General features: G+C 41.9%; 1 protein-coding gene across 3 annotated transcripts in view; it reads left to right on the top strand.

The window, feature by feature from the left end:
• The first annotated feature begins 150 nt into the window (after window positions 1-150).
• USP47 (ubiquitin specific peptidase 47) overlaps window positions 151-22193 on the top strand; it is a 51946-nt gene continuing 29903 nt past the window's right edge. For 2 of the 3 annotated variants that reach the window (XM_064426183.1, XM_064426181.1), the window contains exons 1-4: window positions 151-415; window positions 18582-18785; window positions 19658-19774; window positions 20895-21033. In XM_064426183.1, the coding sequence (XP_064282253.1) occupies window positions 377-415; window positions 18582-18785; window positions 19658-19774; window positions 20895-21033 (499 nt within the window). In that variant the 5' untranslated portion in view covers window positions 151-376. The remainder of the gene's footprint in view (window positions 416-18581; window positions 18786-19657; window positions 19775-20894; window positions 21034-22193) is intronic. The other variant, XM_064426182.1, reaches the window with a different exon arrangement.

The following is a 22193-nucleotide window of genomic DNA, read 5'->3' as shown; positions in this document are numbered from 1 at the left end:
CGCGCTGCGGCTCCGACACCGCCCCTCGCGCCCAGCGAGCGCCCGGGGCTCGGCCGCGCCGGGGCCATGAGCGCGGCGGAACGCGGCGAGCCCGGGGTGGGGCGGCTCTCGCGAGAACCGCGCCGGCGGCCATTTTGCCATGGATTGGCGGCGGGGCGGGGCCGCGGCGCTGCCCGCGGGAGCGGAGGAGCTGGAAGCGGAGGAAGAGGAGGAGGAGGTGGAAGAAGAAGAGGAAGAAGAGGAGGAAGAAGAAGAAGAGGAGCAGGAGGAGGAGAAGAAGGGGGAGGATGAGCCGCGGGCGTCCCCCCGCCTCCCGCTGCTGCTGACGACGGCGCTCGGTTCAGCCTGCTGCGGGCTCCGCGCCGCGCCACCGGCCATGGTGCCCAGCGAGGAGAACCAGCTCGTCCCCAAAGAGGTGAGGCGGCACATGGAGGCGGCGGGCGGGGGGCCCGGGCAGCGGCGCCGCCCGAGGAGGGAGCGGAGGAGGCCCGGCCCGGCCCGGCCTGGCTCGGCTCGGCTCGGCTCCCTCCCGGCGCGGCCCGGCGGGCGCGGGCCTGTCTTTGTGCCGGGCCGGGGGTGATGGTGGTGCGCGGCTGAAGGGGCTGGCCAGGGAAGGAGGAGGAGGCTGGGCTGAGCCCGCGCTGCGCAGGGCGGCCCGGGGCTGCACCTGTCCGTGCCGCGGCGTGCCGGAGCCCGGCCTGCGGGGCCGGGCCGGGCCGGTGTCACGGGGCTGCGGCTGCGGGCCCCGCGCCGAGCGGCAGAGCCGGCAGCCGGCCCCGGCAGCCAGGCGGGACTCGGCCGAGGCGCGGCTCCGCGCTCCTGGAGCGGGGCAGAGCGGGCGGCCGTGCCCGCGGTGCCTGCCCGATGGAACGGGTTGAGCAGCGGCTTGTTTCCTCTCTTCTGGGCCCCTCATCTCTCCCCTGCTGTAGGGAGAAGGGAAAGGCTTGGTTTTGGCCATAGGCTAGAGATAAGAGCCCGAGTGAAAGAGGAAGGCGAAGCCTCTGTCCTGCAGCGATAGGCGAATGACACGTGTCAAGTTGGAGCGATACTGTGCAGAGGAAGGAGTTCGAGTGATGGCGTGAAATGTTTGGAAACAGCTACTGGTAGGGTAGTATCAGCAGAAGCTCAGTTTCGTGAGCAGGTATACATTTTGCCAACTTTTCGGACAGTTTTGCAGTTCTGATAAATGACTCCAACCCTTCCCGAAGTTTTCGTCCGACGTCAGTGCTGGTTACGTTTACCTGTTCCGTCCTGTGTTCTTACGGGAAGCTTTGTCGGGCAAGGCCTTCGTTTTCGTGGAGCTTAGCAAAATGGGGTGCTGATCCTTACATGGTATTCTTGAGTAGATCTGGGAAGCAAATAACAGCACTGAATATTAGAAACAATTTTTTGTGCAAGCAATTGTGCATGTAAACACAGGATATATGTAGGAAAAGGGTAACTTTACTTTGTTTACTTTCATAAAGTACTGAGGTTTAAAGGACTACATTTTGTCTTTTTACAGGAAAGTGAATCTCCAGAAACTTTAAAAAAGAGATGGAATGTAGTAGCTAATATACTTAAATATTAGCTTTTAACGAAAATCTTCGAAAATATAAAACCAGCATCAGAAGACAGAGTAGCTGATTTACTTAAAGGTTTCGTTTTGGAACCAAAGAAACAGATAATGAATAGTGGCAAGAGAAACATTGTGGCAGTAGCTGTAGTTAAGTGGAATAGACAAGATATTAATAAAAGTAGCTAGCCAAGGCTGTGTCTTTAGTTATATGTATTAATAGTATCCCCCTTGGCTTTAGAGTTGTATTCAGAATATACTTATGATTCAGATGTGTATTTTTAACTGACTCATTGGAGGAGGCTTTTGAATGCACTTTTATCTGCAGGGGGGGGAAGTATGGGGAAAGGAAGATGAATATATGTGATTATAGACATGGGTATCTTAAACAAACTGTGAAATCTATAAACTTTGTACATTGATAGTGCTAGCAGGAGGAGTTGTTTTTTCTCAGCAAGTATTGTCAAGTTCTTTGTCGTGTCTCTTTGTGTTTTTAAGGTAAATGAAACTGAACAGAATATTAATGAAATCAAATTGAGAAAGAAAACAGACGAACTATTTGCGTTAAGCCCATCAGGTCATATTTATATATATGTTGTAACAAAGGTTTGTCTTCAACTTTTCCAGTGTTTTTCAGTATATCCTAATTTTTTTTAGTGACAGGGAGTTTTAACAAATGTTACACTGCAGCATTCCCATTAAGTCCTTCTGAGATTCATTAATAGTCCCATTGCAGAGAACACTGAGTTATGGGTAAACAGCATTCTCCAAGTCTCTGAGTTCTCAACAGCCTGCTCCTAAATATTCCTATTATGCCCCTAGGAGCAGTTGGAGGCAAAGCAGATCGTTTGGAGTTTCAGCTGTGCCCTCCAGGGATGGATAGAGGATCACAGTTCATGGTTGTGTCCCTTCCTGGTGGGCTGGGTGGCATCACTCGTGCAGCTCACTGTCTGTGCTGCTTCAGAGATTTCAGCTGGGCTCTGAACCAGCATCTGCTAAAGATGAGCACGTAACCAGATTTGCCTTGGCATTCCAGTGTGAAAGAACGAGCAGAAATGTAATGATGTTTGCTTTAGGCTGGTTTAGGGAATGACTAATCATCCAAAGCAGTGGATGGGAAAGGATTTTGGTTCTTGTCTACGAGTTAGTGATGCCTTGGTAGATAAGTGGTAGGAGGTGTCTCTGACACTACCAGTCTGTGTGTGGTAGAGTGGAAGGATGGGTATTAAGTTGATTATGAGTCTTCAATTTGTGTTTTTATCCATATTTTGTGTATTAACAGGAGTTCACATTACTGTTTGCAAAGAAGAATTGCTAGGATTTTTTCATTAGGTTTTGTAAGTACTGCTATGTTTTCATGGATACAAAGTGGATACAAAGGTTCGTCTTTATTAGTCTCTTATGACAATTTTCTTTTGGACATTGCATAGCTTCAGCTGCATCTCTGAAGTCCAAGTAATCAGGGCCTTGTTGTTTTCTCTTGCTCATAACTTTGGGACAAAGTTCGTTTTCCTTTGGAAGAGATGTATGAAAGCAGTTTATAATAAACCAGTGTTGGGATTTCTTTTTGCATAAAGATTTTTGCCTGGGCTAGGCAGGTTCTTAGTAAGTTCATTCTTGTGTCCCTACTGCTGCCTAAAGCTTTCCCAGCTGTTCCTGTAGTAGTGTGACCCATAATTCCTAATGGAAGAATCCCTGTTCACTGCATCTGGGAACCAGTGTGAACTGGTTCCTGTTCCTTTTCCTTCCTTCCTTTTCCTTCCTTCCTTTTCCTTCCTTCCTTTTCCTTCCTTCCTTTTCCTTCCTTCCTTTTCCTTCCTTCCTTTTCCTTCCTTCCTTCCTTTTCCTTCCTTCCTTCCTTTTCCTTCCTTCCTTTTCCTTCCTTCCTTTTCCTTCCTTCCTTTTCTTTCCTTCCTTTTCCTTCCTTCCTTTTCCTTCCTTCCTTTTCCTAATGCTCAATTACTTTTGTTTTCTTCACTTATAAGATGAAAAGATTCAATTCAGTGTTCTGTTGTATCCAATAAACAGAAGACACTGAGTACATTGCTGTATCCTGGTAGCAGAATTTGAGTATATTCTGTAAAAATTGCTGTATTAATAGGTGTGTGTTTTTACCCAGTAACCCTGGGAAGGGAGGGTGAATAGTATGAATAAGATAAATATGGAAATAAGAAAATGATGCTATCAGAAGGGAAAACATTTCTGTGGCTCTCAGTGTTTCTTACAGGAAAAAATGACTTGAAACTTATTTTGGGAAAATCTACCTCAAATAGAAAATAACAAACTATTCTTATCAACACAGTTGGTGAGAAAGATGCATATGTGTGTTTACTGGTAATATAAGTGAACTTTACAAAGATTTATCTTGAAAATCAAGATGCATGAGAACTTAGTGAGTATTGGTCAAAATATGAGAAGTGTGTTCTGCTATGAGGTTTTTGAAGTGTCTGTGCTACTGATTAAATAAATGCTGTGCAGATACTTTTCCAACATGTTCCAGCATGAACTACCTAAAGTACACCTGTCAGAATAAATAAATATATAGATGTATTATATATTCTTGCTGCCATTAAATTGAGCAAGGTGGTGTGAGTTCTTTCTCAGCTCACTAATGTGAGTCTTTTCATCCCTACCCTAATGAATCCATTTTAGTCTTCTGCCCTGAACAAATCAAATGTGTCTCTTGATGGATATCATTCTGACTTCCTCATTAGAAGAGTGGGAATCTGATTAAGATATTTTGCAATTCTCTTTGGTAAAGGGATGCTGTTCTTTTCAATGCTGATGACATCCTTGTGTTTTTCATTCCCATGTATCAAAAGAGTCTACAAGTGGTTACAGCTTGCATAATTTATCAGTTTCTCCTGCTTTCCTTCTTGTTTGCTCCATTAGAAAACATAAAGGAATGAATGTGACAACTAGAGAAACTGACTAATTCATTGACTGAGAAGGTATTTTGGAAATCAAATTTAGGAAACGAACAGAAAATCCACATGGAAGTCCACCAAATAATTCTGTTTCTTGCAAACAGGCACTTTCTGAGTGATGTTCTTGTAGTTATTGAGTTTGGTGAATAAAGCTTGGAGTAGAATTCAAGCGCTTTCCCTGCTTTTTACCAGCTATTGGGCTTCCCAGTTAGTGTTTACTTTCCCTTGCTATCATCTGGGTATTTCATCTGCAGCAGAGAAAGATGATCAGGATAATGAAGTATCAGCACCTCCAGATCATCTGATGAAATGTTTTTGCCTGAGAGGTACCAGCTGCCTGGTGGGCACCACTTGGTACTGGAGCCTCAGACTGTGAATGCTGCTGGTGGAAGTTACTACTCAGGAGAATAATCTGACAGCTAAATAACTAAATGCTTCTTTGTTTTTCCTGCAGTGATACTTTTGAACACCACCACAAACAATAAATGCCATTTTATGTCATTACTGTTTTGTGCGTCACTGGTGATTAAAATTTCAGAATCAAAAGCATCAGTAGTGAAAGAAAACCATATTTTTTGGTGCCATTTTCTCTTCTTTTTAAAACCTGTGGATATAATCAAGGCAGACCTGCATTATAGTTTTAAAATGTTAGTTGTACAAACACACACACATACTGATTAAAATTATTATTGTGCTGCCTCTTTTTCTGATAGAATGTAGCAATATCAATATAAGGTTAAAACTTGTGGTGATTTACTGAAATAAACCAGTACCTTGTATTTGTGCTACCTTTGAATGACATGTTTCAGTCTTGTCAGAATTAAACGGGAGTGGGGGAAGGGTTTTGTTTTAAATCTTCCCCCCCAGTACGTTACAACTGGTACTGTAATACACTATATTATGTACAAATGTTCATATATATTCATAAATGTTCATCTGTTCATAAATGTTCACAGCTTCACTCTTTTTGTTGTGTTTGAAAATTTGTTGGGTTTTATCTAAGAGAATAAAGGTGAAAGTTACATCTGTAGAAAATGGAGTGATGGAGTTACATGTACATATTCAGCCTTTTTATCCAGTTTGATAAAGTTTTTAATTCCTTTGTGAACATTTAAAGCTGCTATTTTATACTTTGCCCTTTAAGATTTAATGCGGTGTACCTTTGGGTGGGCTGCTATTTAGCATCTTGTTATTTTTCTTGTCTTGAATTAAATATTTGCAAAACAATGCCACTAGTTACTAAAGAACTGATAATTGTGAACTTCTAGTAAGTCACAGAATTTTTTTGTGGAGCTCTGATAGAATAACAATGAACTTGACCACAGTTTTAGCCACTGTGAACTGCTGGGATTTTTATTTTCTTTGGTTTTTGCAATGCTTGGCATGTAGTCAGCTTGCGCTGAGCAAATGCTCTTGCACAGCATTGGCAGATGAAATAATTTCTAAAAAGGATGTTGTGCATGTTCTAAAAATACTGAGGGGTGAAATTGGTACAGATCATTTGATTCAATATAATTGTTGAGATTGTGATCACAAGGATGCTTTAGGTGCTTCTAAAAAATGGCAACAGATTATTTTTAGATTGGCATTTCTGTGAATAGCTTAGAGCTGGGTATCGTGCTGCAGTTCAGGTGTAGCTTCTCAATAAGCACATGTGATGAAAGCTGCCTCAGTAACATGAGCAAGTGTGCCTGAATTCCTGAGGATTGGTGAATGCTCTGGTTTTGGAGCTTCAGGAGAAATATGTTTGGTACAGTGTGAAAGTTTTCCCAGTAAATAATGTCTGAACATGTAAATAGCATTTTCTGAAGTTTGGCAGCGTACTACAGGAGCCAAAGGAATGGAAGGCAGCCATGCTCACTGATTTGTGTGGGTATTGGGTTGAGATCAGCAACAGTGAAGGAAAAGAAAAAATAGCAGGTACAGAAACTCTTATGTAGTGCCTTATTTTTTTTTGTTCGTCAGTTTATATATGGAAAAATTGTCTAGGTCCTTTCTCACATAGACATTGTCATCCCTGTTCCTTCTGTGGGGACATTGCTCTGGAGTCCTGTGTTCTCCCTGGAGCCCTTGGTGGCAGTGGCAGCAGGCAGAGTTTATGTCCAAGTGCTTCCATTCTGAGCTGGACCCTTCATTCTGTGCAGAATTCCCGGAGAGCTGCACAAAGAATGCCTGCTAACACACCTCACTGTTCGCTTTCTACCTTTCCTTCCCCAACAGCATCTGGACAGCTTAAAATTAGAGAGCTGTTAAAGAATTAAAAACTATGCCTATAGTCCTGTTTTAATGTCTGAACTGTACAGGATTTTCATTTTTTAGCGTCCATGTCTGTTGGTGATTTTGTAGGGAAGTAAACCTTCATTTCAAAATTCTCCGTGAAGAGAAAATTCTTCTGAGTACTGGTTTTGCTCAGACTCTTAATTTGTTTTTATGCTAATGTTGTATTTGTAATTCAATCCAGCAGAAAGTTCTTCAGAATAGGAGCAGCAAAGGAAAATGTTTCCATAAAATTCATACTTGAAGAAATGAAGGGTGAATTCTGCCATTATTCTGCAACTCTCAGTAGGAGACAAATGTTGCAATACCGAATAATATATAAAAGTGTAGTAAGTGTCTTGTGGTGTTCTCATATCCCTTTTTTTAGCTTTTATAGGTTTTGTTTTTTAAGGAAAGTCAAGGAGCATGCTGATTAGGAGGGTGGAGGGAAGTTACAAGCAAAGGAAGCTGTATAAAAATGAGGTTGTTTCAGATCTGAGTGTAAAGGTTATACTGTAATAAATGTAGAGAGCCTGGCAGATAAATTGTGAATGTAGAGAACTTCATTGACATTTAATTCTCACAATTGTTTTAGTGTGAGAATTAAGTTCACGAAGTTAAAACTTTACAAGTTCAACAGTTTGGGCCAGAGGAAAAAAAATAGGATCAGCTGAAATTAAAGCTTTTAAGAGTAAGAGAGTGAAATACAACATCTAGTGAGATAGGTACAGATATTTAAACTATTCTTTGTTACCCCTGAAGAAAACTTTGTTCTTGTGTGATGTGCAGGTATGACCAGGAAATACTTGCACACTTTTGTTATTGACAGCTGCTTTATTTGACTTTTTTTAAGGGAAGTAATTAATCTTTAATCACCTTAATTTACCATATTTAAAAGACCATAAGGCGATAAGTGTAACAAGACTGGTTCTTCAGGATGTCCTTAGTAAGACATATTCCAGTCTTACTTTAAATATGAAAAATACCTTCTGTAAAACTGAAAAGTGGATCTTTGGGTCTCTAGTTCAGCTCTCCCCAGATGTGTATCCCCTTACACTATCTCTTTTTCTATAGTCTTTGGAACAACCTCCAGGCTTGTACTTATTTGTGGCCCCATCCCGACTTTTTTTGTCATTCTATTCTTTTGTTAGTGTTTTTTACAAATGACCCGGTAATACACAGCAGTAGGAACAAACTCTCAAAGGGAAACACTAGCCTCATAACACACTCTTTATTTCTGAAGCATAGGGTTATTTTTGGACATGTTTGGAAAGTTGGAAATAGTAGACTTTGAAGTGTATATGTATTATAAAAATAATTTGTCCCTGTGCATTTTCCAGGAGTGACAGTTGACAGCTGGCATGCAGCTGATTCAGTGAGGTAGCACTTCCAATTCTTTTTAACTAAAATTTTGTTAATAAGGAAGCATTTCTGAGAACGTGCCTTTGAAAACAATAATAATCTACACAAGACAGAGAAGAGAGTAAAACATACACCCTGTTTTCCAAAGGGAACAAGATCACAGAGGCTCAGTTACAGAACTGATTTTGTACCTCCTTCCTTAATCAGATCATCCCTCATAGGGAGAGCACATTGTAGGGTTCACTTAGCATGGGTGTCCGTGTGGCCCCCCGGGATTGGCCATGGCCGTGGGTGTCCGTGTGGCCCCCCGGGATTGGCCATGGCCGTGGGTGTCCGTGTGGCCCCCCGGGATTGGCCGTGGGTATCCGTGTGGCCCCCCGGGATTGGCCATGGCCGTGGGTGTCCGTGTGGCCCCCCGGGATTGGCCGTGGGTGTCCGTGTGGCCCCCCGGGATTGGCCGTGGGTATCCGTGTGGCCCCCCGGGATTGGCCATGGCCGTGGGTGTCCGTGTGGCCCCCCGGGATTGGCCGTGGGTATCCGTGTGGCCCCCCGGGATTGGCCATGGCCGTGGGTGTCAGTGTGGCCCCCCTGGGATTGGCCATGGCCGTGGGTGTCCGTGTGGCCCACCAGGGTTGGCCATGGCCGTGGGTGTCCGTGTGGCCCCCCTGGGATTGGCCATGGCCGTGGGTGTCCGTGTGGCCCCCCTGGGATTGGCCATGGCCGTGGGTGTCCGTGTGGCCCCCCGGGATTGGCCGTGGGTGTCCGTGTGGCCCACCTGCCCTCTGGGATCTGCAGCGTTACCACAGCTGTACCCGCGGCAGCTGGCAGACACAGCGAGCTGGGCATGCAGGCAGGAGCAATGGCATTGCCACAGCAGTGACATTTTTTGCTCTTCTAGGCCTTTCCAAAGAGAAGGGGGAGTTACTCCTCTTGTCCTGTGAGCAGCACTGCCATTTACAGACTCAGACCCTACGTAAGGATGGAGGGTCTCATTGCAGTCTCTTAGGATACCACAGAAAGCTGTAGTTATGTCCAGGTGGCGTTGGTATTTAGTGATGTAAGCACTATTGCATATAATATATGCATTTAAAATATTGCTACTACTTCTCTGCTGGTACTGTTAACTCCCCTGAAAACCCCCCAGCAAACCAGGAAGGCGGTAAAGGTCCAATTATTAGGAAAATGGTCAGAGTCAGGATGTATATTCTTGAATTTTGATGTATTTTAGGCTGGTTGTGAAGCAGTTTTTTCCCTTACTTATAAAGAGACAGAAGGTGTCTCTTTAGTTTCACTAGCTTCAAAACATTCTTTTTGGGTTTTGCCTGAAATACTCCAGGTATAATGAAGAATTCAAAGGTGAGGATGAAGTATGTTGTTGAGGTACTCACAAACCTGATACTTTAAAATCAGTCAGGTTCAAGATTAAACAATTGTGTTTAAAGGTTGTTCAGAATTTTTTTTTGCTTCAGAAAATGTTCCAACACACAACATATCAAGCTAACGGCTCAAAATTACTCTGTTTAAGACCTTCTGGGATCTGTGTTTTAAAAAGTGTATTCAGTTTGCCACAAGTGTGCTATAAAATAGGTCTTTTTAATTGTTTTGGTTCAGGCGTTCGTAACAGGATTCTAAGTGCACTGTTCTCTCTTTAACTCAGACTGGGCTGCAGCACAGCGCCTGTGCTGAGTAACAAACATCTCTGTGCTCTGACAGGATTGGTTTAGTAACGTGTATTTCAAAAAGAAGGTGCTTCTTTCCTCTCAAATAAAGCCCGATGTGAGTCTGAGACCACCTGCTCAATGCTTCCTTCATTATGAGGACCTTTATTACCCTGTGTTCACCTGCCAGGGGAGAGACCCTTCTTACCTGGCTGCACCAGGCAAGTTGGCCTCTAAAAAGAGCTTCCTTGGGCTTGGAAAAAAACATGGAGCGTGAGTTTCTCTGCTGGGGGTAGAAGGGGGTGTTGGGTTGTAAGGACTCTCTGGAGTCTGTGGTTCAAAAGCACAGGGTGCAAAGAGGAGAAATGGTGGGAATGGGTGGAAATGATACCGCAGTGCTCACTGAGTGTTCTCCCCTTATTTGCTGTGTGTTGGAAGGCTCTTTGATCTTGCATTTTCTGCAGGAAGCAGTGCTGTCAACATGTATCCAGTGTAGCGTAATGGACTGGACCTCTCGAAATAGGTAGAAGAATGCCTAAATTGTGGTTGTGGGTTCTCAGGGAGCTGATTTGATAGTATTTGGTCATTGCTGAGAGAGAAACATTCAGACACTAGCAATGGTTCAGCTGAACAGGAGCTTGTTTCAACTATGTGATTATACTTCAGAAGTAAAAGGTGCAGATGCAGACTGCTTGTGTGTCATTGAAGGTCCCAGATTTCACTTATCCTTGTAATTGCTAGAAGTGTGCATCCAGTCATTTACACAGACCAGGAATGTGCACCCTAGAGTTTGCCCAGCAGTGATGTGACTGGCAGTAGTCACTTATGTGCATTTAATAGGGGAGTCTGAAGTTGCTGAAGCTACATTAGGTTTGAGAATTGCTGTTTTAGGCTTAATCATCCAAATAATTCTGTGAATGTGAGCTTGATGTCTGCTGCTTGCTACTGATCTCTTTGTCTTTCCTTTGTACTGCAGTGATTTGTGAGAATTATTTACGGGGTGTGGACATGTAGAGTCTTCTCCAGTGGTGATCCTTTTAAGTCTCAATAGGCCATTAAATTTACTTGGCAGTAAAACCTCACACATCTATTGGTTCAACTCTTGACCTGGAATTTGGAAATATTGGGTAGAATCTGTATGAAGTTTGACCTTAGTTTTAGTTTTTGCTTTCAGTCTCTGGAAGTAATTTTATAAAAATGAAGCTGGAGTTAAAATAGTGAAATGCTGCTATAGAAGTTTAATTAGCTCAGTGATTCAAAGCTGAAAAATAGCAAGCCACATCTAAATGCAGTGTTAAAACCACTGCAGTTGTACATTTGAATATTGTTGTGACAGATCTAGTAACACTCTATTTTTATTGTTCCTTTATTTTCAACAAATACAGAACCTATATGGTCAAAGCAAATGTCTGTCTTGCAGATGGCACTAATAACAATGCTGCCTTTGTATATACAGAAATACAGCTTGAATTGCTTCAGTGCAACAACATGCTTTATGCTCTGCATCTTACAGGTGCAGATCTTTCTTGGAAAAAAGATTAAATACGTTTTAGAAGGTACATGGGGTGTGAGTTTTGTGTAGCATGGCCCTCTAGAATGTCCACCCAGGTCAGACCTGTGTGTTGATTGCATGTTCCTGTTGTAGGCCTGGTCTAATAGTCAGAAATCTTCTACATGCAGTTTTATCATCATCACCTTTCTAGAAATGGAGCAGTGTAAAGGGCCATAGAATGGGGTGGGTTGGGAGGGACCTTTAATATCCTCTAGTTCCACACTCCTGCCATGAACAAGGACACCTTCCACAAGAGCTGGTCACTCAGGGCCCCATCCAGCCTGGCTGTGAACACTTCCAGGATGGGGCATTTCACAACTTCCCCGGGTGAACTGTGCCAGTGCCTTGCCACCATCATGTAAACAATTCCTTCCATATATCTAGTCTAAATGTACCCTTTAAGTGTGAACCTATTAGTCCTTGTCTTGCCACTACGGTTCCTGCTGAGCAGTTCTCTCTGGCTTCCTTGTGTGCCCTTCAGATACTGCTGCTATGAGGTCTTCGTGCAGCTTGCTCTTCTCCAGGCTGAACAGCCCCAGCTCTGTCAGCCTGTTTTTGTAGAGGAGGTACCCAGACCCCTTATCAACTTCATGTCCCTGCTCTGGACTTGCTCCAGCAGTTCCATGTCCTCCTTATGCTGTGGGCACCAGAAATGTCCCCAGCACTTGGGGTGGGGGCTCATGAGGGCAGAGTGGAGTCCCCTAACCTGCTGGTTGCACTCCATTTGATGCAGCCCAGGATACATTTGGCTTTCTGGGCTGCTAGCTCGCACTGCTGGCTCATAGTAAGTTTTTCATCAGCCATCACCCCCAAGTACTTCTCAGGGCTGCTCTCAATCACCTCTGCACAGCCTCTAGGTGTGTTTGGCATTGCCTCAACTCAGATGTAGGACCTTGCACTTTGCTTTGTTGAACTTCATGAGGTCACACAGCCACACCTCTCCAGCTGTCAGTGTCCCTCAGGATGTCATCTTTTCCATCCAACATGTTGACAGCACCAACAGCTTATTGTCATCAGCAGACTTGCTGAGGATGCTCTCCATCCCACAGGATTCCCACCCTCAGCAAGGTGGAGTGACTTGGGATGAAAGTGTCGGTGTTTCAATATTTTTTTTAAACTACAGTTAACAGTTGAAATTACAATTTCAAATATTTGTTGACCAACATATTAGCCTGAGAAGACTTCTGTGCTAAAATAATTGTAGGATGATTTTATGAATTATAGCCTTAATTAACAGTCTGCATTTGCCTTTTAGGTAATTATGCAGTTGAGGGTCTGCAATTTGTTTTCCTAAGCCACTGGTGACTGTGTCACACTTTGGCAAAGTAGCAGCATGGAGCTTTGAGTATAAAGCTCTGAGGACTTCTCCCAAGTACTACATAGATGTGCTTGCTACCTGAGTAGTTGCTCTTGCTTCTTACTAGGAAAGGCAGTGAGGTGTTTCTGATTTGCCTGTGAATAGCGTGTATGTTAATCTGAAAGCCTTGAACTGTGTAGTTAATTGCCTGTTGATTTTGTGAGGTGTAATAAGTAATTGGCTTGGTGCATTCCAGAGTAACTTTTATCAGGGTGAAATTAAGCAAGTCTATAGAAGACCTTTGGTCTCTTAATTGTACCTGAAATACATTTCCATGCTGAGAGGAGCTTTTTTGTAAAATGTAGAATTGACCTAGTGGTTATCATAAAGTTTATCAGAGTGTTTGAGTGAACACTTTAATTGAAAAGTAGAGAATGCTGCATTTGAGAGCTGGACACATCCTTGTGATTTCAACAAGGCAGGTGCTGTGTCCTGCACTTGGGTCACAACCCCATGCTTTGCTGCAGGCTTTGGGGAGACTGGCTGAAATGGGGCCCCGTGGAAAAGGACCTGGGGGTGCTCATTGACAGCAGCTGAAGGTGGCCACGGAGGCCCATGACACCCTGGCCTGTATCAGCAGTAGTGTGGCCAGCAGGGGCAGGGCAGTGGCTGTCCCCCTGCACTGGGCACTGGTGAGCCCACACCTCCAGTGCTGTGTCCAGTTCTGGGTCCCTCAGTTCCACAAGGACATTGAGGGGCTGGAGTGGATCCAGAGAAGGGCAGTGGAGCTGGGAGGGTCTGGAGGGTAAAAGCCCTGTCAGAAGCAGTTGAGGGAGCTGGGGGTGTTCAGCCTGGAGAAAAGGAGGCTCAGGGAGACCTCACCACTCTCTAGAATGCCTGACAGGAGGCTGGAGCCAGGTGGGGATCGGCCTCTCCTCCCAGGCAGCCAGTGACAGGATGAGAGGACACGGCCTCAAGCTGCACCAGGGGAGGTTCAGCTTGGACAGCAGCAGGAATTTCTTCACAGAAGGGATTGTTAAGCATTGGAAAGGGCTGCTCAGGGAGGTGGTGGAGTCCCCATCTCTGGAGATGTTCATGAAACAACTGGATGTGGTGCTTTGTGCCCTGGTCTAGTTGACATGGTAATGGTCAGTTAAAGGCTAGACTCAGTGATCATCGAAATCTTTTCCAACCTAAATGGTTTTGTGATTCTGTGACTTGTGATTTGTCTTTTCAGAGAAGCTCTCAGTTATTTCTAAAATTTCTGAACATCATATAAACAGTATAATTTGTAAATCTGATTTGTTTGATCTGTTACATGGAATTTGTTTAGTGAAGTAGCTCTTGAACATCTTACAGCAGACCTTAACTGAAAAAACAAGAACTGAGAACCCAGCACAAGAATATTTTTATAAAATAAGCAATCTGTTGATAGTTCTGTGCAGGTGATACCTGGAGCCCGTCCTTCCCTTCCACCCTCCACTGTGTGCACCAAGTCAATAGCACACTACAAAATTACATGTGCCCCTGTGTGTACCAGACTAAGCTTGCCTGTCTCTGGAGAGAAGGAATTCAGGCTGAAGTCAGGGTTTTTTGGAGTCCCTGATTAGGAGGAAAATTGGAAGTCTTAATTAAGTCCTTGACACAGGGTAATGTATTTGATAACAATGAAAATACTACAAACCAGTTTCAGATTTGTGGTTCTGGGACTCCATTAACATTTGGGTCATTTTAACAAAACGTATATGTCTTTTGATTAAGAGCAGGTAAAACCAGAAGGCAGCAAAACATTTAAATTGTGTGATTTAAATCTGAAATCTCTCAAATCTGAAATTACAGACTGGTGTGTAAAGGAAACTGCTAGACACAGTCTTGTCATATAAAAACTTCCAAATTGGATCTTCAGTACATTAAGAAAAAAATCCTGCCTTATGTGTCATCCTGCTGGGAAATTAAATGCAGTAGTCTAATTTGGGCTCTTTTTGTAGGTCATTTGGTGGGGCAAATAGGGCATGTCAGTAAAGATCGTGTCAGTGCTTTTTGTTTTGATAATCTTTACCGAGGGCACAATTGAAGGAATTTGGAGATCAGTGATGTTTTGAGCATCTTCATTCTCACTTCCTGTTTTTCCTTTCTGGAGAAATACAAAGTACACCATTTGAGATTCAGAAACTGGTTAATTGGATGTTTAGTCAGAAGACAGTTTTGTGCAGTTAATGTTTGTTGTTGAATTTTTGACGATACATCAGAGATACCAGGGCAGGCTTTCTTTAAGAGTGGTAGGAATAAAGTCAGTAACTTCATCTCTTTGCTACCTTCAGCTGCATACTTAAAAATGGGCTCATAATAATAAAACTTCCCTACAGGAAATAATTCAGGTAGAAAAGAACAGTTTCATATGAAACTAGGCAGCTTTATAATTTATAAATACATTAATAAACTGAATTACAGGGTTATATGCTAATTCTACCCTTGAACCATTTGAGGTTAAATATTTTCCTATGTCTGTGTCATGTTTTAAAGATAATCAAGGAACATGTTAATATGATTCTGTATCTTGAATTGTAATTTACATTTTCATATCCATTCACCTCTTTCTTTATGAGATGTAGTCTGTGTATTATAACTTAACTGACATTCTCTAACACTGCTCCTGTGATAATTTAAATATTAAAATAGGCTATTGGTTCTTGAGTTATTTGGTGAATGGTGTTTCCAAACTCAGTAATGATATTTTTATAGTATAAAGTAAAAGTTAATTTACAACTTTCAGTTATTATGACTTGTTAATTTTGTTTTTATGTACTGTAGGATATGTTTTGGAGTTGCAGACAAAGTATCTTTGCTGAAATGAAGAAGAAGTTTTCACAGGTAGACAGATGAAATCAGCTTTATAAAATGATAACCAAGAAACATAGTAACAGCATGACGCTGTAGCTTCTATTTATTTTAACATAAGCATGAGCTATTGACACTGAACTCGGTGCATGTTCTTGAATACAAAGATGATGTACATATTAAATTCAGTCTTAATGGTAGCTTCAAACTGAGTTATGTATTGATATGCTTTTACCCTGGTGTGTGAGGCTTTGGCTCTCTGTATCTCTGCATTAAAAAAGGAGTTGTTTTGCTCTTGTAATATATCAGATTATGTAATGGTTTAAATTAATTTCTGTGTTTCTGTTGTGGATTTGGTTTGATAACAGCCTGTCAGAATAGCTGAGGGATCTATCACTGGCCAGTCGTGCTTTTCACGCTATTTCTGTAGTAAAGTAGCCCCAGACAAGGTGTTGGATTGTTGTCTCCTAGTTCAGCTGGTGTGTGTGAATGCTCTTCGTGAGTAGAGTTGGGCTGAGGTTATTTTTGCTTTATCTATTTACTACTAACGCCTTGAAGTGGTGACAGTGTGAATGAATGACAGCTTAATACCCTTTGCTATACTGACCCTGCGTTAAACCAGTTCAGTCTGTCAGAATTACATCTGTGAACAAGGAGAGGATTTGTGTGACGTGCAACATCCAGCAACCCAACCAGCAAATCTTCTGTAATCATCTGTAATTTGTTCCCTTAATGTTATTTCCATCCCTCAGATACTGTGTGCCTAATTATTTCCAGTAGCAACTTTAATGCGAGTCACAACTGATTCACCATCCAGGGTACCAGGAAAAGTGGGAGTGGGAGGAGTTCACTTCCCAGGGAACTCCTGCAGGGAGGAGAGAGTCAGTGTTGGTTATGTAAAGGCAGTAGCACAAGGAATTGAGTCTCCAGTGGAGAACTGCTCATGACATGATTATACACAGTAGCCATCAGGTTACAGCATCAATACAAAATCAGTGTGGGGATAATTACATCCGAATTAACTTCTGTTTTCTGAGATGATCCTGTATGAATAGTAGTAAATGTCTCTTAACCCCCCTGCAGTGTTCTGTAGAGGAGGGTGGGCTCCCACCCAGAGCAAGCCTTTACCATTGCTGAGACACCTGCATGTAGATATGGGTTGATCTTACAGGTTTGTTGGGTCTTCGCTGCTGCTCACCTTCTCAAAGAAAAATCAAAAAAGAAGACCACTGAACAAGCTTTACCTTCTCTTTCCTAACCACACAGTGAAAGTGAGAACGTGCTTCTTCAGAAAAAAAGGGAAAAAAACCCCCAAAAAACAACAACAACCAAAAACAAAACAAAAAACAAAAAACCCAAACAAAGAAAAAAAAAAATGCTGTGCTGGGAAATTTCAAGGGAAGAGCCCGAGAAAAGAAATCACTGGTGAAATTTAATTTTAGTCTACTTAAATACAGCCCTGTATGTCTCTGTGGGTGCTGTAGATGAAAGTGAGGATATAATATGTCAAAATTACTTTCACTTCCAAACTCTGTTTTCTTCTTAATGTATAGTTAATGTTTCAGGAATAGTTTTGTGTGTCTTCTTGGGAAGTAATTCGTAAACGTAAAATTCTCCCATAAAGATTAAATGTATGAATTGTTACAGATTTGCTTCAAATAACACTTTGAATCTTTTTGAGCATGCAGTTAATGAAGGCTTCCACACAGGATATTTCATTTGATAAACCTAAAGAAATTGGACTCCAAAGTCTTGAAAAAAATCCCAGTCAAAAGCAAACTAACATCACACAGATTGGGTCAAGGGTGGTTTTATTTGCCGTCCTCTAAGAACTTTTTTGTGACGCTGATAGGAATAGATGATGTAGTCAGCTCACATTTTGTTCTATCCCTGTGTGAACACTGCCAGCAGATCTTGCAATCCCCTGTAATGAAGGCATGCAGCATCAGCTGGAATGTCTGTGTTCCTTTTCCAAGGGTTTGGTGATGTAAGAGCTCTCAAAAGGGGCTGTACCACTTCGGTGGTGCTCATCTGTGTTGTGAGGCTGGTTGTGTACAAATACGGGGGATTCTACAAAACTGAAGATGTTCAGGTCTTCTTTGTAGTTCTCTATTCTCTAGAAGCTGCTTGTGATGTGGCTGAGAGTCTGGGCATGAATGTAATTATTGCCATTTGTTGTTCTTATCCACTGAGAATTGTGATAGCGCTGCATGTGGATTTTTGCCTTTTTGGATGCTGTGCCTTTAGCCATGGACTGAGATTTGGGCACTCTGGCAATGCATTACTAATGCTTCTGTGTGTTACAGCTTGAAAGGGCTGAGTGCCTGAAGGACTAATTCCTTTTACTTACCTATGAGATGTGTATTTAAATATCAGTTATTCTTGTTCTACAGTTTTGGATAATTAAGATAATTAATTGATTATGCTTAGATTTTTGACTTCCTAGGTTTTTAGTGTTGGAAAATGCTGGGTTTTTTGGCTTACCTGGGTCCAGAAACTTTCATTATTATTCCATTATCACTTTCATCCAAGATCATTGTTCTGATTTCAGATACATTGAAGTTTTTATATAAACACTCTTTACTTTGTCCAGTAGCCATTTGTCAGTGCTAATTTTCTTACTTTGTTCAGGCAGAAAAATACCTCCTGCAACTCATAATCAGGTGGCTTGATTATGAAACTTTTTGTTTAGTGGTCAGCTTCCAGGGTTGCTTGGAAGCTTGCAAATTTTCTGGATTGCATTCCTCAAAGTCACAAAAGGTGTATTCTGCCTCAGCAGGATTTATGATTGTGTCAAAGCTGGAAGTGATGATTTAGAAGCCTGTTCCTGATTTTGAAGGAGTCTCCTATGCGGTTGCTGGCTGGAATTCTGCGTGGAACCTGAGTGGTTTCTCTGTCCCCACACTGGAACAAATTCCTTCTTGTTCTATGAAAATGAAGCTTTTTTAATAGATTTTTCAAAACTGGAAGGTTCTTCATTTTCTCATGTTCACTTCAGAAAATAAAGTCCAGTTTTAGGAACCTTAGTTTTTAAAAGTATACTGCATTTTATTGGTGAAGTCTTGTTTTGATTTTTCAGTTAAACTCCTAAATGTTCCTACTTTTTCTCCTGAATTGTTGTGTGCTGTCATTGCAGGCAGAATGTGCTGCTGAGGAGCCCAGGGTGCTGTGCATAATCCAGGACACCACGAATTGCAAGACGGTGAACGAGCGGGTCACCCTGAACCTGCCAGCCTCCACCCCGCTCAGGCGCCTCTTTGAGGACGTGGCTGCCAAAGTGGGCTACGTCACCGGCTCCTTTGATTTGGTGTGGGGCAATGGGGACAGCGTCGCCGACACGGTAGGGCAGCTGAGCTTTCTGCTTCCTCTGCCTAGCCAGCACTTCACAGTACAGAAAACCTCCTTCTGTCTTGCATGGTGCTGTTTAATTCCTGTTACATTTTGTACTGGGTGCGCCACAGCAGGCTGATGCCACTGTGTTGATTTGGCTGGATTTTAGTCTCAAAGTGTGCTCTTTAATGATACATCTGTTTAATCATTAAACAGAAACTAATATGATCATTCAGATACAATATTAGTTTTTGTTATCAGTATGTATTTTTAATAATAATACCCATCTCAATTTCCTGTGGTCTTGTTTGAGAAATGTTTTCTTCTTAGCAGCAGCATGTTGTGTAGTGAGTCCTGATCTTTCTTAGACCTATTTGAATATATTATATTTTTTTAAAATTATTTGTATCACTCCTACGCTTTATTGTAAATCAGTGTTGATTTTAATTAATATTATTTCTATAGATGCACATAGAAAACTTTCTAAAATTTGTTAAGAAGTAGTCATTAGTTTATTTCAGGTCATGTTTATGCCTGCTGAAAGTAAATTTTTTTTTCTTCTTTTAAAGAAGAAAAGTGTTTGCATGCTATGGAAGACACTGAATAATGTGATGTTCTCAAGAAACTTATGGTGTTTGGCTCCTGAATAGATTAACCAAGTGTTAAGATTAACTAACTGCATTAGAATGTAGTGTTTCTTAAACTGTTCCCAGGTTATTTCAGTACTGATGATGTATGTTTTGTTTACTGGATAATTTTTTATTTTCATGTAGTCTTACTGTGTCAGCTACCACATCAAGCAATGTACTTGGATGGAATCTGTTAATTGCATATAGATCTGTTTCTAACAAGTGTTGTTTCTGTTGTTTTACTCTTTTTTAGCAGACTCCAATAGATCAGAACAGTGACAAAACCATTCTGGATGCTGGTTTTGAGCCAGGGAAGAAGAACTTTCTGCATTTGACAGACAAGGATGGCGAGCAGCCTCACATAATGCAGGTAAAATCTCCACTCAGCTACACAAGCCAGTGTTGTGGGAGAGGTGTATATTCTTTGTAGTGCTTGTGTAAGATCAGAACATGAAAAAAAACTGGGCTGGGTATTGCATCCTAAGCTTCTTTGGGAACCTTCTCAACGGACTTTGGCTGTATTTACATCTATGTTCACATTTCTCCTGAGTGGGACCAGTTCCCTTAGTAATGATTTGCTGTCACTGTTCATGCTCATCGATATTTATGTGATGTTTGCTGCAAGCAATTTTCTAAGGTTATATAATTAATTAATCTTTGACACATTCAGAGCTAAATCTTAACAATACATATTTAATCATATATCCAATCCCTTTCCTCTGGGTGTTGAAAACAATGTTAGGCCTTTCTGGCAGAATTCTCCGAAATGGCAGCCTTGCACTGACAGCAGTGAGCTGCTTCCACATTTATTTTTATGGAAAAATGAATAAATACATAAATACAAAAGAAGAGTTGGAAGTGTTGCTAGAGGCCGCTGTTTGCCTTAACAAATATTTGAAATATTCTGTTTCTCAAATACATGATGCACACAGCTGCAGTATACTCAAATCAAAGATTGGATAGACTAGTGATATATTAATATTTATTACTTAGCTCTTGTATCAGCTTAATGGTGGCTTACTTAGCCTTTGTTGTGGAGTTTAATTACCTGAAAAAGGGGGAAAAAAACCCATGTGTAAATAATTGTGCTCAAGATCAGAATTTAAGACTGGTTCTGATAGAGTAATGGAGTGAAATTTGTATGTCTGGAAAAAATATTATTCTGTATTGCAGTGCAGAAAACTTGAGTCACACGAGATGCTGAATTGCCAACTTGCTTGCTTGTTGTGTCCATTGTAACAGTGTATTTGGTTGTGCAGTGTTCCAAAGGACCTGTCTTTCTGCCAGTGCTAAAGAACAATGTGTCAAGGGCTTGAGAATTTGAAAGGCAGAACTAAAGTTACACTGTGTATCTGCAATGTTGAAAATATTGTGTGATGTGCCTAGCAAAACTGGTTTCTTAGCCATGGGAGAAAAGTGGATCTCATAGGTACTTCAGTAAAAATGTGTTGTCTAACTTGTGCTCATGCTGGGTGTGTTTGTGTTTCCAGGAGGAGTCAGGTACAGCAGAGGATGGTGCACAGGAGAGATTTATAGGCCCCCTTCCAAGAGAGGGCTCCATTGGATGTACCCATGACTATGTCAGTCAAAGCTATTCTTACTCTTCAGTCCTGAGCAAATCAGAGACAGGTATTTTGTTCTCTCTTGTAAAGGCAATGCTAGTTTGTAAAAATTTTAGCACATTTTCAAATAGCAGCACCTTCAGATTTTTTTTAATAAATTGCAATTTATTTTAAAAATACCCACATCACTGTTACATTTTTTTTATTCATGGTTTTTATGATATTCTCCCATCACTTTAGAAATGGAAGAACTGTGTTCCATCCTTTCCTTACTTGGAACAGAGTAATTCAGACTGTCAGGGTCCTCCTTTGCAGTGTTGGTGTGCTGCTCATCCCTAGTTCATAGCAGGGCTGGATCAGCAGAGTGCCCAGCTCCAGCTGTGTTCACTCCAGCTGGATACTGGACGGGCTCCTGCCACTTCTCTCTCTGCTTGGCCTGGGAATTCCTGCCAGGGGCTGCAGGGTTCTCTGCCTCCAGGAGGATTCCCCAGGAGGCTCCTCCTGCATCCCCCAGCCAGCAGACACCCTGGGGAGGGGAGTGCCCGGGGTTCTGGGAGGCTGCTCAGCAGGGCAGGAGGGGACAGCAAATTACAGTGTGGGGAGGGTAAAGGTACTGAGCAGCCACAAAGCTGGCACTCGTGTTGCACTACTCACCTGGTTAAGGCTTTTTGGCAAATAAGAAAGTTTATCTGCCTTTTTTTCATTTAATAAAACTGAAAAGATGATTTATCTAGTGTAGAGTAATAAATAAAGTACAAATGTTCTGATTCAGTCTCTTCACAAAAAATGCCTGTGTGTGAAGTAGCTGCCTTTTCATTACTAGTATGGTACTGAGATTATTTTTTTTTCAAGAATTTTCAGAGTATAAACAGGCATTTTTAATTCCTGTAATATATGATGCTTCAGTATATGCTCCTTGCTTATCAGTTGTTGCTAATATTGGATATTTTGGTGAAAATCTTAAAATTACAGCTTAGATTAATATAAGTAAATAATCTTCAGCTAGTAAAAAATGACTGTTTTAGTAGTTCAGTTAGTTTTTTAATTAGTTCTGTAAGGGGGAAGGGTTTAGAATAGTAGTGTTGTGTGAGCACCTGGGATTTTTTTTTTATTTCTGATTTGAAAACAATAATAAAAGCAGTGCAGCTACAAATTATAATAACATTATTGCTAGGATATTTTTAGCAGACATAAAGTAATCAGCAAGCTTCAAGATACACAATTGTT

Source organism: Passer domesticus, chromosome 6 (genome assembly GCF_036417665.1).
Source record: "Passer domesticus isolate bPasDom1 chromosome 6, bPasDom1.hap1, whole genome shotgun sequence".
Taxonomy (NCBI): domain Eukaryota; kingdom Metazoa; phylum Chordata; class Aves; order Passeriformes; family Passeridae; genus Passer; species Passer domesticus.
This window is presented reverse-complemented; position numbering and strand designations above follow the sequence as displayed.